Raw genomic sequence first — 20,299 nt, 5'->3', positions numbered from 1 at the left:
ATAGCTTGATACAACTGCTCTGATCTTAGACTCCTTACTCCAAACTAAAGTTTGGTATCTTTTTGGGTTAGGTTTAGGCTGACTGTTGAATTTAAGATAACAAAACTAATACAGCTATCATATAAATCTCTCAAGTATATGACAAGCATTGGTTGTACTGATCGTAGAGGGGGCAAAGGGGCAAAAAAAATAACAAAAAGACAAGCAATAAGAATTATGAAAATTAATATAATTTTTAAAAATTATAAACTCATATCCAATCTGTCAAGATTATAGCTGCCTCTCTCCCAGCGGATTAGATTATATGCAACATATTTTGATAAAAAAATGAATGAAATTTCAAGGCAAGAAATTATAACGTTAGTCAAGAGATTTCACAGATCTTTTATTGCAATTAAATGTAATATTAATCAACACATGGATATAACCATGAGTGCTTTCAGCCTTCAGCCTGAAGTTCAGAATTTCCAATTAGCCAAATGGTCCCAAACTCTAAGAATTACTTAGGATGCACTTCATTTCGGCTACAGTGTCCAATTCTAGTGGCTTAAGAACAAGTTTCTATCAATGTTTATTTTAGCATCTATATACAGCCACAAAAGACAGCTTGCAGAGAAGTACATGATAACTGTGTTATATATTGATGAATAATAATCAAAATTATTAGCAAATATGTCTATATTAAAGAGAAATTATTTGGGTTTGGGCTATAGCTCAGTGGGTAAGATAATGGAACTATAAGCAGGAAGAACCAAGTCTGATCCCCAGCATCTACATGATGATGTTTGTGATTCCACCATTGGGTGGCAGGCATGCAGATCCTGAGAATTCACTGGCCAGCCAGGTAAGTGAAAGGCTAAGCTTCTAGATGATTGAAAGACCGTGTCTTAAGCTAATAGAAGAAAACATTCAATACCTTACTCTGGCCTCTTTATTTGCATGTGTGGGCTCACATACCACACACATGCATTACACACACACACACACACACACACACACACACACACACACACACACACACTGTGAATAAGCTATCACAAAGCCAGCAACCAGCTCTTAGGACTTTCTGATGATTTATCCACCAAACTCTCAAGAGAAAGAAGGACATATGAAACAAAGAAGGACATATAGACATATATGCCAGATTTTCCCTCAAACTTTCTATTTTGGCCCTCTGTCTGTCTTGACATACAAGTGGAGAATATATTTTTTGTTGCCAAAACAATTCTTACTTAGAATAAAAACACCGTGGTTATCTGGAATAAAGTCAGATGCATAAGTGAAATCATGTCAGTACAAGCAGTAGTCTCTCTTTCCTCAACTATCAGGTGTTCAGATCACAAACTGAGAGCTACTTCTTATTTACAACTCCTAGAACAGATAGGACCATCTTCAAACCTGTTACTCCAGACTCAGCTGTACATCATCATTGATTTTCTTATCTAAATTGCCCAGCTATTCACAGGCTATACTGTGCTTAGATTTTTCTTTCAATACATTGATGTGATAATGGCTATTAAGGTGTATGTTTTTTATTTTAATTAGTTTATTAACTTCTTTTCTCATAGATTACATCCCGAATGCAGTTTCCCCTCCCTCTACTCCTCCCAGTTCCCCGCCACCTCCCTCTCTCCCATATCTACCCCTCTATTTTCCTTCACACAAAAAAAGAGCAAGCTTTCCAAGGATATCAACCCAACATAACAAGTTACAGTAGTACCAGGCACATTCCTTCATATCAAGGCTGGACAAGGCAACCAAGTAGGAGGGAAAGGATCCCTAAAAGAGGCAAAAGAGTCAGAGGCAGGCCCCTCTTCCACTGTTAGGAGTCCCACAAGAACACTATGCTACACAACCATATTCAGAGGAAGGACCTAGGTCAGACTCAGACAGGCTTCCTGATTGTCGCTCCAGTCTTTGTGAACCCATATGAGCCCTGGTTAATTGATTCTGTGGACTGTGTTCTCCTGGTGTCCTTGACCCCTATGGCTCCTAAAAGCCTTTCTCCTCTCCTCTTCTGCAGGATTCCCCAAGTTCTGCATAATGTTTGGCTGTGGGTGTTTGCATCTGCTCCTGACAGTGGCTGGGTGGGGTCTCTCTGATAACAATTATCCTAGGCTCTTGTCTATGAGTATAGCAGAATATCATAATATCATTAGGAATCATTTCATTGATATTTTTTATTTATTTATTTATTTATTTTTATTTGTTTATTTATTTATTTTTTTTTTTTGTCAGTCATGTTTGGTCTCTGGGCTATCCAGCCTCTAGGTCCTGGCCCTCCAGGGAGCATCAGGCATGGGCTCCCTCTTGTGGCTCAGATCTCAAATCAGACCCAGTCATTGGTTGTTCACTCCCATACATTCTACTCCACCTTTACCCTAGCACATCTTGCAGACAGGATAGATTGTAGGGCAAAGGTTTTGTGGCTGGCTTGATGTCCCAATCTCTCCACTGGAAGCTTTCCCTCGTTACAAAAGATGGCCGGTTCAGGCTCCCCTATATCCCTTATTGCTAGGAGTCTTCACTAGGGTCACCTTGTCAATGAAGATTTTTATAATTTCACTTTAACATCTGTGCTTTTAGCTGCACTACTCACATTAAGAAGGAAATAAAAATGGAACTAGCCGAAAAAATTATCAACAGATTCGTGAATGAGGAAAATATGGTACAAATGCACAGTAGACTTTTATGCAACCATTTAAAAGGATAAAATAATGACATCTACAGAAAAACAGATGCAACTGGAAATGGCATCATTAAGAGAAATAAAAAAAGACTCAGAAATAGAAACACTACATGATTTTTCACATATGCAGACCATTTATTTATTTATTTGTTTGTTTGTTGGGTGATTGGTTGGTTAAATGACTCCAAGGAGAAGGGCTTTTATTTCTTTTCTTAATGTGACACCAATGCATTGTTGGTAACACAGAATTAATCACTAGTGTACATAATCTGCACATTTATCTAAGCACTTACCTCCATCTTTCCTCCTTCTTCCCATCTGTTCAACAACACCTGTGTTTGTCATCAAGAAAGTTCATATATCCAGTCAATCTCAAAAGGAATGTTCATTTCCTCACTTCAGACTCTCTATAAATTTGCAACAAAACTACCTGAATAGTCTCATTTCTTCTTAATCTTCAATAAGACATACATTTAAACTTATATATGTATATAGATAACATGTTTAGGTGTACATGCATTTTTGTGCATGTATGCAGGTCATGAAACTAGAAAGAGGATTGTGACAAGGAAACATGCTGAAGGAGTTGGAAAACAGAGAGGGTGATAAAATATATGTCGTAAGGTAGAACTTGGAACTAGCTGTGAGAAGAAAGCTGACCAGTGACAGTGAGGAGGGTGTAGGGAAGGCAGTAGAGGAACAAAGTATAATAACGTACATAATATATATGAACGTGCCATGGTTAAATATATATTTTGTATTCTATCCCAAATAATTGATAAAAAAAATCAGAAAGAGGAAGAGAGGGAAAGAGACAGAGAGCAAGAGATCGAGAGTGAGAGAGAGAGAGAGAGAGAGAGAGAGAGAGAGAAGACTGGAATTCACAGAAGCCTCCTAGCTGAGGTCACACAGGACAGTGTCATCAGCCACCTGATTCTAGGCCACAACGTACCTCTATAATATGTTTCTGGTGGTTGCCTATTATTACCAAACATCTTGGTATGAATGGATTCATCATTTGCTACTGCCTTCCTTTACAATATATGAATGAGGAAACCCCACTAGCAAAAAAGAAAAAATAATTTCATAATCTTGCTATCCCACTCAGGTGTCGAGGCCTATGAAGAAAGGACTCAATGTCTCCTTTGGTACCACATGTACAGAGAATGTCAAGCACGATCTGTGTTTTTAATTCTCATTCCATAGCATTACCGAAATGGAACACTGTGTCTCTGGTCTTGCACAATGCTTTTACTGTCACTGAATTTTAGATACTACAAATAGAGAAGATGTGAAGGGACGGAGAGCATTTTCAGCTTCAGTGCTGACAAAGAGGCCTTTGTGATTACAATCCATCTTTAAGTGTCTCCTTGACAGTTACACTGGAGCTGTCACTTTGCTCTGATGATGTCAACAGCCACTTGGATTTCCGTAAAATGATCATTTCTGAGTTAAATGAGTTTCTCTAGACTGTGTTATCCCATCTCCCAACGCAACGAAACCTGAAGTGCTGTCTGTGCCTTGACAGAGTCATTATAATGGATGTGTAAGGAGGCTCTTATTTAGTAAATGAAAATGATTTAGTATGTTTACCAGAGATGAGTTAAGCTGTTCAAATTCTAAAAGGAAAAAATGAGAAAAAAAAATAGAATCCCTTACCATGCACTCTTTAAACCAATGAGCCTAACGACTCTCAAGTGTAATTAGTACTCAGACACTGTGACTCCAGTCAAGTTCTGTTTATAAGAGGAAAGCTCATTCTTGACCCAGGAGGGTAAATTTATAGAAAGTTATCTTACCAAGCCTAAAGACCTAAAACATTGATCAGCATTTCTAATGGATCTCCTATTGATAAAAGCAACGTTATTTTGTATGACATAAAATATATAATTTCTGTATTGATTATAACTCAACACTAGTAAAATAGGAGATTCCTTATTAATTGTAACTTGTCTTAATGAATAGAAGTTCTGATTATTAGTCACTTATCATAGTACACTTTATAAACATGATACATTAACTGCAACATTTTTGGTGTTTGTTTTTCCAGGCAGGGTCATTTGTAGCCCAGGCTGGCCTCAACCTTTCTATATATCACAGGTGTCCTTGAGTTCATGATCTTCCTATCTTCACCAAGAGTGATGGCATAGGAGGCATGTACCACCATGGGACATTCTGATTTTTGCAATTCTGTAATTGATTTTTTCACAGTTTTTTTTTTAAATCTCTTACCTTGGAAAAGATTTGTTTGTCTACTTTTACTAGATCTTGAAGAATTTTGTACAACGTATTCAATCATGTTCACCCTCAACTCTTCACAAATACCTTTTCACTATCCATTCAACTTTGTGTTGTCTTTTTTTTTTATAATCCATCAAGTACAGTAGGATCTTCCAACATTATAAAATCTAGACCATAGATAGAATGTTTTCAGATCAATACTTGCTTCATTTCTCCAGGTTTTATGTTTCAAATTTGATTTGTCTTGAGCAATAGGGTCGTAAGGTCAAGTTCTAGTTGGTAACCAATAGCATTGGCAATAGCCAATAATGTTTGGGAGGGTCTTTGAGGGTCTATAGCCAAGAACCTCACAAAGAGATAGCCCATTTCAAACACTGAGTTTTTTATTTGTTATTCTGTGGTGCCTAGTAGGGGCATTGTCTGTCTGTGAGAGGGTAACTCTATTGTAACTATTTTTGTATATGTGTTTAGGAAGTTTATACAACAGAAGGTGTGTATATAACTTTTTCTAAAGGTCTTTAGTGTTAGTTACCCTCTCACCTGTTCACCTCTCTGTCCTGGCCTCCCATCTCACACCCTGTTTAACCCTTCCTGGCCTTGCCCTTGCCCAACTTCTTTCTGTTGGCCCAGTGCAGAGTGCTGGTTTCCAAACTTGTTCACACAACTTGCTTGCCAAAGTTCGCATTTTCTTGTCTTTTATCCTGCGTTTTGCTCTCTCTCTCTCCCTCCCTCCCTCCCTCCCTCCTTCCCTCTCTCTCTCCTCTCTCCTCTCTCCTTTCTTTCTCTCTTCCTTCCTCCCCTCTCTCTAGACATGAACAAGAGAAAGGAGGAGTAATTACAATATAGCCCAAATGTTTCTGTCTTGGAATTTCCTCTGCCAAACAAATTAGTCACTCCCTTTAAATTCAACCTTCTTTGATTTCTCAGAATGAGGACAGAATGAAGCCAGATTCTTGGCCAGAATATCACATGTGTCCCTTGAGCCCAAGGCGGGGTCATTTCCCCCCGAAACCTCAGGATCCCGGTCTCCACGGCTTGTATTTCTCGCAACATTCCTGTTTCCCAAGCTTCCACAAGAATGGCCCATTTCTCTCTGCTCTGTGCTCCATAGCTTTGCTCACACAAAGTCCACATTATTCCACCTTCCCCTATGATCCAGTTTCCAAAGGCCTAAGAAACATATTGCCACATTTATGACAGAAAATGCCCCAACTTCTCAGTAACCATTTTCTGTATTGGTCCCTATTCTCATTGTGATCAAATGCTGGACAAAGGGGAATTCAGGAAGGAAGGATTGATTCTGGCTCACAAAGCATGGTGTAGTGTGTCATGGTGGGAAAATCAGTGTCAGGAGCTTGAAATTGCTGACCACGGTGCTTCCATAGTCAGGAAGGAGCCAATGAACACTGGTACTTACTTCATTTGTTCCTTTTCAGTCAGTCTGGCAGTTGAGGTGAATCTTCCTACCTCAGGTGACCTAAATGAGAAAATCGCCCACAGACCACGCTCAGAGATTTCAGGCTATTCTGTATCTTGTTAATTTGATAATCACTATAATCTATCACACATGTCCTATTCTTGGATTGGTCTTTTCTGATAATTTTCTCCTGAAAATTCTATATTAAAAGTTGGAGTAGGGTACCACACTAATAAAGTGCACAACATCACATCATATTAATGGTATACATTATCAAGTTAGGTAATCTTTATTGATATTCACTCTGATTTAATGTAAGTCCCTTTTAAAAAAAAAAAACACTTTTGAAGATTTCATGATGCTTGAAAATGCTTCAAAAAGGGAGTTCAATCAAAATTTTACCTGGTGAAACACATCACTCTTTCTGAAGAAGTGGTATTTTAGGAACAGTTTTTTATTTGTTAACGATGAAAATCAATACAAAAGATAAAATTTACTTATTTTTACATATCAGCTACTTTTTATAATTTAGATCTGAACTAATTTTATCTAGATTTTAAAAGTTTTCGTTTACTTTCTTTTTATTTATTCATGCATTTTGTTCACATATGAAAGATTTTTAAATGTGGTTTGTTGCACTGGTTTAATATAAATGCAATTTAAATTACTACAGGTAAGAAACTCACTAGGCATGGTGGGGATGGGTGTATAAAATAGCCTGAGATAACTATGGAGGTAAGAAGTATTGAAAACTATCAAACAAAACTTGCTGTTGAAATTTCTGAGAAAGGTTTTATAAGAATACCTCCATCTTAAAACATAGTTACAATATGTAAGATATATGCTGATAATATTCATTAAAAAACAAAATGGAAATCACCAATTATATGCACATAATGAGACTCTAGCCTATCTGAACACAATAGAGTTCTCACAAAACATTTGATAATTACAATTTGAATTTCTACTATCAGCTGCCTTCTATGTGGTCAAAATGATTCAGGGGTCCAGTGAGACCTTTGCTAGCTGTGATAACGGGCAAACACAGTTCACATTTTCCCCATCCAGTCACTAGGGTAAGAATTAACATGGAGCCTCCCCTCCATAATTTCTGAGACAGTCACAATTAGGACTGTCAATATTTGAGGGGATTCTCCCATGAATGTTCTCTGTACAAAAAGACTACAGTATCCCAAAAACTAAAGAAATCTCTTACAAGTAAAATTTTTACACCGTCAGCTGCCTCTGATTTTTGCCTCTCTATAGGTTTTCAGCACAATATCCATTCCAGACCCTCAGAGTTCCTAAGACTCTCGGGAGACATCAGAGACCTGAGACATTTCTCCGCCTGGAGGAGGGGATCTTGTTGTCCTCGGTTCAGAGGCTCCATTAGTGACACTTAAATACTTCTCAGAAGGGGAGTCAAGAGTTGGAATTCACTTCCCTTTGAGTTTAGAAATATTGATCATGACTTTTAAAAGAGCCAAAAAAATCGTGATGACATTTCCTGAGTCACATACTTTGTTCTAATTAACAATACTTATAATATCTTGGAATAAGGTTCAAATGAGAATTTACCTGAATATATGGAGCCACAGACTAAGGCCCTGTGTGGTCAGTACTAGGGAAATTTTTTCAGTATCTACAGTGGCATTTTATGAAGTAACCAGTAATGTTCTAAGTCCTTCTGATTTTGTATTTGACAAAGAGAAGTTGTGTATTTTGAATGTGAAGGTATCAAGGCTAGTGAGGGGTAAATCTGAGATTCAAATCTTATATTTTCCAGCTCCAAGCTTCTTCAAAAGAAATAACATTAATGCACATGTTTATTACTGTAGTTGGAGATCTTCTCCAGGTGCCACCAAGTCTCCCGCCCCCCCCCCCACAAAGTCCCACAACCCACTTATAAAATAATCACTCAGATGCTTATATTACTTATAAACTGTATGGCTATGGAAGGCTTCTTGTTATCCAGTTGTTCTATCTTAAATTAATCTATTCCTATTAGTCTATACTTTGTCACTTGATTCGTGGCTTACCTGTAACTTACATCTTCCTTGTCATGGTGGTGGCTGGTAGCATCTCTCTCCCCCAGCCTTCCACCTCCCAGAATTCTCTTCTCTCTTGTCCCACCTATACTTCCTGCCTGGCCGCTGGCCAAACAGCATTTTATTTATACAGAGCGATATCCACAGCATATTACTTTAGAGAGACACGAAATGTTTTGTGTTTAAAAGGCCAAGAAACCAAGGTAAACTAAAATATTTTCAAATTAATGCAGTTAGTAGAATTTAGTAACAGAAGTGTTGTTGACTCAGGTGATAAATTAAATCAGAGACTTGAGTTGAGTTCAGAGCAATAAAAAGCTCCTCTCATACATGCCTTACTCAGGTGCCAAATGCTGTTAGGTACTTTACACATTTTCTATCTCATATGAAACATTTGTTGACAGTGTGATTATTTTTCTAATTAATAAATTGCAGTTTAAAGTGGTAACATCATCTGCATAGAGCCACATCTCACAGCTAGAGGGCCAAAACTGCAATCATCAAGTCAATACTAGTCTTTGTTGTGAGCTCTGACATGTTGTGAGCATCTAATCTGATGAATGTGGACATCAGGGTAATACAGACTGTTATGAACATTTTACCCATCTAATATTGTATAAATGATAAGCTGGGCTATATATTCAATATTTTATGAGAACTCAGAATTCAGAAGAAATTACAGAAATCAATGTAAAGTGAAAAAATTTTATATGTATGTATATGTTTATAAAGCTACAGGCAATTAACAACTTCGAGAATGTCTGTTCCAAAGATGGGCCTCATGATAGGTAATCCAACCTCAAGCAGTCACAGCCCTAAACGCATATACATATGAGGAACACTAAATGAACTTACAAGGTTGCATCTATAAGAGTGTAGGGGCGGGTGGTTTTCATGTGTGTGTGTCTTTTTATCTGTGTAAATAATTATAGAATAAGAGGCCATGAATTTGAGAAGAAATCAGTAGGACATAAGAGGAGCTGAAGAAAGAAAAGGAGTAAACGATGCAAATACAATACTTAAATATGAAATTCTCAACAATTAAATAAATGTTAAAATAAATAAATAAAATAAGCTATAACTTTGCTTCTGAGGCTGATAAAAATAAATGTTCCTTTTAATGTCTTTGCCTTGGTAAGAAATTTTGTCATCTACTACTGAAAGCTGGCAATTCAGCTTTCTAAAATAAATACTAGGAAGGCTAAATGTACTTCCTGGTTAGTTAACCACAGCAATGGTTCTTCCTTGTCCTTGCTCGTCGCTTAGCAACAGATTGTCTGAGGTTACATTAGAGCTGGCAGGTTTGAGGGATGATTGACTATGTAGAATACTCTGAGGAGAGCATTGCATGTCTCAAATGAATACACAGAGAGAAATATTCAAAAGTGGGCTTCCTGGTGGCAATGAAATCATATCAATGGCACCTAATTAGGATTAAAATATAAAGAATTAAAATAAAAATTAACATGTTGAAAATCTTGCTTTGCTTTTTTGCTATCTTGCAGCTGGAAGTACGCTAGGAGGTCATGGGTATTTTTCACTCATTCACTCTTTTATTTTGTCATTCTCTCATCTCCTTTTTGGTCACCTGTAGTCTTCCTTCTCTTCTCTAAACATTCTATCTATCTCTATCTATCTATCTATCTATCTATCTATCTATCTATCTATCTATCTACCTACCTATCTCCCTTCCTCTTTCTTTCCCTCCCTTCAAACTTTTCCCCTCATTCCAACTCGTCTTTGCTCAATGATAAAATGATACAGTGTTCTAAATATTGTCTTAATGACGATTACTATTATCGTCAATATACTCTGATATTTGTTATGTTTACCCATTCCAACTTTCAAATGGAGAATTCAAGCTTCTATTTTGTGTGTTCTTCAAATAAAACAAAATTCAAAAATGTATCTTTAAAGCAAATGTCTTCCATTTTGACTAATAAAACATCTCCATTAGTTTGTGCATGCTCACATAAATATATATTTTATTTTTAAAATGGTTCTTGGGACAGCAAGATTGCTTAGTGGGCAAGGGCTCAATTCCCAGGACCTACACAGTGGAAGGAGAGAACTGGCTCCTACAAGTTTTCGTCTGATCTTCATGCTCCCCCCAACACACATTTATTTTAATTAGTTCTTAATGAAAAGTTCCCATTACCAAATTATAGTCCATAAAGGAAGGCATATTAGGTAGGCCCTTCCCATTTCAGAATCACCAGGTATGCTCAAGTATCTGTGTGTATTTAAGTAACACAGGCAATTCCTGTATATGCTGTTTTCAAAAACCACAAAGGACGTAGGCTAACTATAATGTAAGTATGTTGTGGAAGCCATACTTAGTTATTCCTTGATGACTGTTTAACATACATTTGAAAAATTAAAATTCCAGTATTAGGGAAATATTTAGGAGGTAAAACTCATTAATTCTAGACTAGAAATTCTTAGTTATATGTAAGGCAGATTAACTGTGTACAGAAGCCCAAGCCCATCATGGATAATTAATAAGGGTTACCAGGGCATTTGATATTGTGGAAAGACATACATCCCACTACCCAGCCACAGCCTATAGTGTACAGTGTTCAGTGTTCCCTTAAGCTGAGACAGGAGAAGACACAATCTTTCCATGTGTCACTTTGTTCCCTTGGCATATACTAATAAAATAACTTGCAAATTGTTGACAATTTATCCCCAATTAGACTTAAGTGTTCTCAATAGATAACTTTGGAGAGATATGAAGCAGTCAGTACTGTGAGGGTCCAATGCAGATGATGGTGTCTTCTACACTAGAAGCTGCATATTGGCTTCTTGGGTTCAAGGAAGAGGTTTGGGGTCTCCCCACAATGTATAGCCTATTTTTGCTTCTTCTAATTAGTTTTGTAAAATTACAATTACCTGTGGCAATGAACTCACAGTATTGTCTCGTGTTCTAGCCATTCCCTTCCTAATTTTTTCTAGCTTCTTCACATCTGTTAGGGCTATGCTGCCCTCTCATTTTCATTTCCTTTAAATAGCAAATATTCTAACTTAAACAATAAAGTATTTATTTACTTAGGCAACCCTCCTTTTGCCATTTTCAAGTTCCCATCCATTTGAACTCTATTTATCTTAATTTAACTGAATTCATACTTTTCAATAGAACATGCCTGAACCTCTTTCTATTTCCACCTTGTGTCTATTCCCACTGTGTATTGGTTGTTTTTTCTATTGCTGTGATGAAACACTATGAACGAGGAAACTTACAGAAGAAAAGATTTACTTGAGCTTAGGTTTCCACACAGTAAGAGTCCGGAGTTGGAGAGAACCATGGCAGAATGTAGCAAGCTTGGGTCCTGGACTGGGATGCAAAGAGTTCCTATCTTGAAATGAAAGCACAAATCAGAGCATAAACTAGAAATGACAAGAGTCTTTAAACTCCCAAAGTCCATCCCTACATGGCACACTTTAGGCAGCTGCAATGTCACATCTCCTAAACCTACCCAAACAACACCACCAAGTGGGAATCAAGTATTCTGATGCCCAAGATGATGTGGGATATTTATCACTCAAACCGCCATAACTTGATATAAGATTAGGACATCAGCTCTCCTGCTTATCTCCCAGCTTATGTTCACCATGACATTATTTTTCCAGTGGCAATATGATATGTCCATATACACCTATCTGCTTGTTCAATCACTACACTAACATTTCCTATAAGCATTAGTAATTAGCAAAGTGGCAGAATGATAAGCTGATACTCTTGTCAAATCATAAAAACGTTTCATAATTAATAAGGTGGTTGACAAAGAGAAAGAAATAAAATATTCATTTAAATTTTGTACCTTGAAGACTGCATCAAGTTTCATTAGACCTTCTCCTCTTTAATTCCATTGACTGGTCAAACTCCATGTCACAATTTGATTTGCTCTCTGTTTGGACAACTATTATATTATGTAGTTAACACTTTTTGAAGAAGCAAATTTCCTTCCTTTTATTCACACTATTTGCTAGCCAATCTAATCTGGACTGTTTCTTGTATTCTATATTTTTAATACCATTTAAATTCAAATAAATTTCACAGAAAATGAGAAAGGAAATAAATTTGAGTCTCTTTATACCTCAAAAAATGTTATATTTGCTATCAGACTTGATATGAGGCGGGTGGAAATAGAGATTCTCTCACTATGTTAGAGCAAAGAAGGTGGTTGGGGAATTTTTAATGGTAATCTGATGGTCGTTTATGTACAGTTGTACTCTGATTTCTGGAAGCTTTTAAATTTTCCAGTAATGTGTACTTAAAAGGTAACTGCATTTCTAGCTTCTATTTCTGACATTGTTTAATAACAGTTTATTGGAAATTTATTTTTATAACCATGCCTTTAGTTATAAAGAACTGTATCTTTTTTTCTTTTTTCCTTTGGTTTTTTGAGACCAAGTTTTTCTGTGTAGCTTTGTGCCTTTCTGGAACTCACTCTGTAGCCCAGGCTGGCCTCAAAATCATGGAGATCTGCCTGGCTCTGCCTCCCAAGTGCTGGGATTAAAGGTGTGTGCCACCACCGCCTGGCAAGAAATGTATCTTTAGTGTTCTTGTTGCCTGTTGTTTTATGTAGTAGATTTTCTGTCTCCTGAAACTTCTCAAGGAACACCAGTTTTATCTTTTTTTTTTTTAATGTGTATAATATTTGTGCTTCTTTTAAAACAAGACTTAAGTGTTTAGTACATTCACTTGGGTCGACAGCTTTCTGTCTGGTAGTACTAGAAAATGAATTTATCACTTGTTGTCTAATTCCCATCGGGAAAAGAGTGGATTGCTTTTAGGGAAGGTTGCTTCTCTCCATGTGTAGATAGATGTAGGTTTGTTCCCCCAAATAACTCATCGTTCAGGAGGGGGAGGATGGCTTCAAGTTCTGTTTATGTTCCTGGTACACTGATACCCAGGCTACATCTTAGCATATATGTGCAAGGAGACATGAACAAGAGTCCCCCTCTCTCCGGACTCCACATTGCTTCTAGCTTTAGTGGGAGTCAACACCCAGGTAACCCAGTGTAACTCATTCTGAAATTTGTTTTCCAGTTCAGTTTAGGGGATACATCACACTGCTTCATAGTTGAATAAAGAAGGGGTGATATCACAAGGTATGGAAATGTCCTGAAACGTTGTTGAGCAGACAATCCTTGGTTTAATCAGCTTTCATTCTTTTGTCCTTCCCATGTGCCAATTTCTCATCTCTCCTTTCCAACATGTTCATGACTGCTGTGGGCTGTGCTTCTATCTCCTTACCTCATCTGCATTATGCTTTTGAGACCCATGGACTCTAGCGCCCCCCCCCCCAGTGGTTTTATGAAATTACCTGCAGTACACTGTTCTTGTCACTCCACAGGCAATACAGACACGGGCAATATGGTACCCATATGAAAAGGCCACTATTATTGATTAAAAGTTGGCATTGTATAACTGAAAATATTTATGAAGAAAAACTGAAAAATGGATGGATAGACATACATAAGTGTTACATAAATAGTTAAATAATAGATATAGAGATATTAGGTAAATGGATTCTAGTGTTATATAAAAAAAAAGAGTTCAGAATTCCTCCATATTTAATTAAAGATTTAAAAGTTCTAGGTACAAATATAACATATTTAGATTTTCCTTTTGGGAGTTGCCTAAAAGCCCTTTACTGTAAGATTAAGGACACATGAACAAAGCAGTAATGAAATAAAAAATCCATTAACTTTGTGTGTAATATTGTAATTTCACTCTAAAGAATATATGATAGTAATAATAAAAAGTATGATGACCTTTTAGTTCAAAGTACCAGTTAAACTTGGTAGCAACAAATATTGTTTTATTTGCTAAATAAAAATGAGATCAGAATACTTTGTTTGAAAGTATGCATTATTTTGTGATATGAGTATGGCATTTCATGCTATAAAATATTTAAGACAAAAGTATAATATAATTAACAAGACTTAATTGCCTTGATAAGATTGCTCAGAGGGTAACACTGATTGCCATTAAATTGCTTGACAACCTGAGTTTGATTCTAAGGTCCATTAAGTTGCTTGACAACCTGAGTTTGAGCCTAAGGTCCTACATTAGGCATGGAGAAAACTTACCCCTGGAGGTTGATGTCCACCCCACACCATGTGTGGTACAACATGGTTTTAATATTTTATTAAAGAAACGCATTCACTCTTAAGTAAATGTAATAAATCTTGTAAAAGAATAATTACTAATTGCAGACCAGGGATTGCTTTTATTCAACACGATACATACTGAATATACTTCTATACATTTACATTTTTAGTTTAAAACATGTGTGAATGAAAATTGAAGTCCATCTGTTATCCATTATAAGCTGTTTATAAACTACTAGGCTATGAAAGCACTCTTCAAAAGCTGTTCAGGTTTATTCTTATGTGTTCATTTTGTTACTTAATAAATTCTGACTTTAATATATGTATTGATTACAATTTTATTTAGTACAAAACATTTCAATAAACATCTTCATAATTGTTAGGAGGAATTTGACATTATTGGCTTTGGATAAATTCCTAGAAGGGAAAGCATTTGGCAATAAACATTAGTCAATGTATTTAAAACTTTTGCTAGATCTGCAAAATATCTATGCAAACATCTGTGTACCTTATTTATTCATATTATTTGAACATTTCATCTCAAATATCATTATTTTGTTAATACCTTTCATATATTAATAAATTAATTTGACTTCTCTTACTTTAGTTTTTCTTCTTCAACTACTTGTGATGTTTGACATAGATAACATGAAATGTTGGCTAACTATTTGTATATATATATAGTCATTTTGTTCTTTGTTGAATTTTGCATGTTGACATACTATAATATTCACTTTATTAAGGAAACATTTTCATCTGTCATTTTCATTATATTTTCTTTATTTTTTTCTAAATGTCTTTTACTCTTTGATATCATGTGGGTTTTACATTCTTTTTCTCTGTCAATTATGTCTTTCACTTAACATTTTAAAGAGTTTGGGGGGATTATAGTTATGGCTCAGTAATTAAGAACACTGGGTGCTCTTCCAGAGGATCTGGATCCATTCCCAGCACTCACATGGTGAATCACAGCCAGCTGTAACTCCAGTTCCAGGGGATCTGGGGTCACTGCATATGCATGGTGACTCTAAGAACAATGGGAAAATATAGATAGCACAGGACATGAGATGTGTCTATTACATGGAATTTTGACAAGTAATTCTTGAGAGAGGAACGACAGCTCTGCTACTTACTTTAGAATGTGTATAATCATTAGTTATTCAGTCATGTACATCAAGAGCCCACAAATGCTGTGGAATGTCTCAGACATTCGTGGCAATTGTACTCATGAGCTTACTTGTCAAATTAAATGAATATAAATTCAATAAAGCTACCAACATCTGGAATCATGTCAGCATGTCTGTGATGAAAGTTCTACACACTGTATCAAACAATTAGAGTCAATTCAGTGCAGTTAATTAATTATCAAGAATTTCTTCACAGACAGTAATATTAGCTGTCTGTGGCCCTTCTTCTTTATTCATGAGTACGTAGTTTGATCATTTTGAGTGTGTAAGTAAATATGTACTATTTAACAAATATAACATTGCATGACTTTCAATATTCTATCTTATTAAATTTGTTTCTGCTCCCACAATGCTTTTCAGTTCTCCACTGAAAAGCAAGTAAATAGAGAAAGGGAAAAGACACAACCATTTATATCAGAAATGTAGAACTTTGCATCACAACCAGAACTTCTATTAACCTGTGATTATCTCCTGACATGTGCTTACACCTCTCTCTGTGTTTCTTTGTGAGACTAGAAAAGATGATGAAAGCTACTTATCCTAGTCATATTTGCCTTTATTAGAGTGACGCAAAGTCTGTCTTTGGAGTCGATAGTGTGTGCCTTTTTCACACACAAATATGCTGAGGACAAAGCTCTATTTTCTCTTAATTCTCACAGGTATAAATATATGATATAATGAAATGTGCAGATTTAGTGTTTGGTGAGCTACTTCCTGTAAGTAAAGATGAATTAGCAGACTAGAAAGGAAATGTGAAGTGTGCCATGGCATACCAACTATCTCACAAACCACAAAAAGCATTCTTCACAAAAACAGAGTATGTTTTACAAACCTAAAAACAAACTACATTCAAAAGTGCTTCTACTGCTTCTAAACTCCTTTGAGGAAACCTATAATTTCTACAAGTCCTTAATTAGTCATCCAACAGAGTAAGGGAAGATGGAAGCAGCCGTAGCAACAGATGAGCCACGCCTCACCTCAACATCTCTCTATATGTTGAAGATTTCATTTTTACCTATGTCACCTTAGAGCATTGGTATTCAGCAAGCTCACTGAATGTGCCCAGATGCCTGAAGAAAAAAATAATCCACTTTGTCCTAATCAAAGCTTATTGGTTATGCCAAGGGAATGGGAGAAATCCAGGAAAAATAGTTTCAACAATCTCTTTCTGCATTTATATATCTACTATGGTCATTGCTACAATTCACGTGCAGTTTACAACGGGCTGCAGGGAAAAAAAGAGCAGAATATAGCAACTCTTCTTAATTTATCCTCTGCAAGTGACGAAGTCCCTTAAGACACAATCTGCCAAGTTAGTTGTTGTTACTGTTTTAGTTTATTTTCACTTTCTCAGGCAGGATTTGCAGTGTAACCCAGGCTTGTCTTGAACTTAAGATTTTCTGCCTTTGACTCTGGAGTTCTGGCTTTCTAGTGATGGGCCTCCATGCTGACCACAGTGAGAAGCTTTCTAATTCCTGCTATGGATAACGAAATCCAAGGTTTATGTAACCACTGAAGCCTTGAGAAAAGCACACTTCATGATCAAAGTAAACATTTCCTGTACATTTCACTTTTCAGCTCAAAATACAGAGATGTTCTCTGGAAACAGTCACACTCAGTAATTCAACATCAACACCAGTACCAGAGAAAATGCCTGTTTTCTTTTTAAATAACTTTGATGATATCTGGCAATAGTGTTATTTCATTTGACCGGCATTAGACAACTTCATGGATTGCTTTAATATTAAATATATTACAGATGAAAAATAAAGCGGGTTTAAAACATTTTTCCCTGGAAATTATAATTTTTTATTTCACTTTGGAGTTGTGATTGTTAGATTCAGTTATTTTAACAAAGAAGCAATATGTATTTCTTGCCCAGCAGGGTTACTTCATAGTTTGAATTTATAGACACATTACCTCTTATACTTGAATTGGTTGCTTTGTTGTTTATTTGTTTGGATTTGAAAGCCTTTGTGCATGAAAGGAAAGTACTCTACTAGTCCATTATATTTCTCTTTGCTGTAACTACTACCTGGTAAGAAGCAAGCTTCAAGGAAAGGAGAAGCTAATTTGACTTAATTTTTAAGGGTACAGTCCACTATGGCAGACAAGCCATGGAAGCAAGGCCTCAAGGCAGCTGGTCACATTCTGTCCATAATCAGGAAGCACAGTGTAGTGAATGCTTGGGTTCAGTTAGCTTTCTTCTTTTTATAAAGTTCAAGATCCCAGACCATGATATCATGCTGCCTACATACAAGAAAGTTCTTCTTATTTCAGTTAATCTGATCTAGATACTCCTTCACAGTCATATCCATAGACTAACCTAACACACACACACACACATACACACACACACACACACACACACACACACACACACACACACACAGACACACACATACCATGTATAATTCCTCATAGTTCCATCCAGGGTCCTGTCTCTGTGGCAGCTGTAGATCCCATCAGGTTGGCTATCAATAATAATCATATCCACCAAACACACCTCTAGGCTGGAGTTTGTTGACATTAATTTTTAAATTGTCTTCTCGAAAAGCCATGTGTTTATGTTTTCAATTCTTTATTTTTACCCAGGCCTCTTAGGTAAGGAGCTAAAGGGGAAATAAAATATACAGGATGAAAAGATGGCAATGCTGCCTCCCCCAGGACCACAGAGCTTTGTCTACTTTACAAAACAGTCTCTTGCCCTCATTGAACAACGCATTTCTGAAGAAAAAGCCAAGGAACACAAAGATGAAAAGAAAGAAGATGATGAAGAAGGTCCCAAGCCCAGCAGTGACTTGGAAGCTGGAAAACAGCTGCCCTTCATCTATGGTGATATTCCCCCTGGGATGGTGTCAGAGCCCCTGGAGGACCTGGATCCATACTATGCAGACAAGAAAGTAAGCTATTGAGACTTCAATGGTAGGGTTCTCTTGACTTCATTCCATACAAAGAAACATGAAACTTAATGACTTCATTCATTTTATACTAAACACAAATTAGAATGTTGAGAATATGTACATTTTTCTAGTATTTCATTAAAACTGGTAGTAGCATTGGCATGCTTATTTGATTTCATTTGATTATTTTTTAACATAATCGATAGGAAGTCTTCCTTTTTAGGTATGACACGGTGAACAATCACCTGTAATTTTATAGTTATGGCTATAATTTTTTACACTTATTTGGTATGTAGGGTGCAAGGATGAATTCTCAACTTTGTGGGAGTTGATTCTCTACTTCCACTATGTGAGGCCTAGGGATCAACTAAAGTCATCAGGCTTGGTAGAAAATGCCTCTACCCACTGAGCCATCTTGCCAGCTATTCATGGTAATATTTAATTCCTGTGGGTGTATTTTTAAATTCCATTAAAGTTTTACAGTAAATGAATAATGATAGCATAAATTATTATCCCTTAGTAGGCTGTTTGTTTTCTAATGAGAGACAGAAAGAGATTATATCCAGACAAGAGGGGAAGTGGGAAGGAACTGGGAGGAGTAGAAGGAAGAACAACGATAATCAGTATATATTATGTTAGGGGAAAATCAGTTTTCAATAATAGGAAAAAGAAATTTAAAACACCAAAGTCAGTTATGTAATTTGATCTTGCTAAGACTATAAAAGCATAGAGGTTTTCATGTTAGTTTTGACTCCGTTCTTTGCCTTTTATGACACAATTCCTCACTATGCATTTGTAGAAAGCTCAGTTTGTTGAGACAATACTTACCTCAAAGAGAAAAAATAGATTTCCCATACAAGAGCACAGACTTAGAAGCTTATCTCCCCAATTTGGTTAAAAAGATCTGTTGTTGGAAGCCTGTTTATAAACACATAAAAAACTCAGTAAACAAGACAACAAAATAAAACTATCACTGCCTTTTAGATAACTCAAGAATTTTGCCTTCTGACTGAAGAAAAGCATAATGTGGTTCAAACTTAGTCTTGGATTGTTTTAATATTTTGCAGTTATCATTTGTCAATTTGTTTAATTAAATACAAAACTTATGGGAGATGTCACTTACCTTGCATTAGCTGAAACAAAACGTGTTTGTTTGTTTTTTATACTTTTATTGATTCTTTGTAGATTTTATAAATTGCATTCTGATCACACTTATCTCCCTATCTACTCCCCAAATTAAAACCAAATTTGAAAGAAAAAAAAAAAAAACAAGGAAATAAAACAAAAACAAAAATTTTAAAAAAAAAGAAGAATCTTATTGTAGAAGCTGTAGTGTGGCTCACTGAGTTACACAGTTTACCATTCAGTCCACTCATCTTTACTTGCAAGTGTTCATTGCCAGGAGTCATTGGTCTGTCTCAAGGCAAAGAAAACATTTTAAGAATTTTTTATTTTAAATTTTTAAATGAAATTTTAAAACTGAATTTGGCTAATCAACTCCAAGACGGTTTATTTTCAGTAAAGGAAGAATTGAGCTATCTACATGTATATATTACATTTCAAAATTTCAATGAATGTTAGCAAACACATTTTTTAGTTTTTAAGCATTACAGTTATACAACTAAAATATGAGAATTGAACTGATGAATTGGAAGGATGTTCCCAGGCTGGGGAGATAGCTCCATCATCAAAGT

At 36.1% G+C, this 20,299-nt stretch overlaps 1 protein-coding gene and 1 long non-coding RNA gene across 2 annotated transcripts in view; one reads left to right on the top strand and one right to left on the bottom strand.

Annotated features, from left to right (window-relative positions):
* The window catches only part of Scn9a (sodium voltage-gated channel alpha subunit 9), a 149,366-nt gene that overhangs the window by 42,434 nt on the left and 86,633 nt on the right, over positions 1-20,299 (top strand). The window contains exon 2 of the mRNA XM_036183639.1: positions 18,298-18,605. Within this exon, the coding sequence (XP_036039532.1) occupies positions 18,348-18,605 (258 nt within the window). The 5' untranslated portion in view covers positions 18,298-18,347. The remainder of the gene's footprint in view (positions 1-18,297; positions 18,606-20,299) is intronic.
* The window catches only part of LOC118581484, a 146,161-nt gene that overhangs the window by 82,358 nt on the left and 43,504 nt on the right, over positions 1-20,299 (bottom strand). The gene's annotated exons all lie outside the window — the stretch shown is intronic.

This window comes from Onychomys torridus, chromosome 4, assembly GCF_903995425.1.
Source record: "Onychomys torridus chromosome 4, mOncTor1.1, whole genome shotgun sequence".
In the NCBI taxonomy this organism is placed as follows: Eukaryota; Metazoa; Chordata; class Mammalia; order Rodentia; family Cricetidae; genus Onychomys; species Onychomys torridus.
Note: the sequence above shows the minus strand (reverse complement) of the source record. Positions and strands in the feature narration are given on the sequence as shown.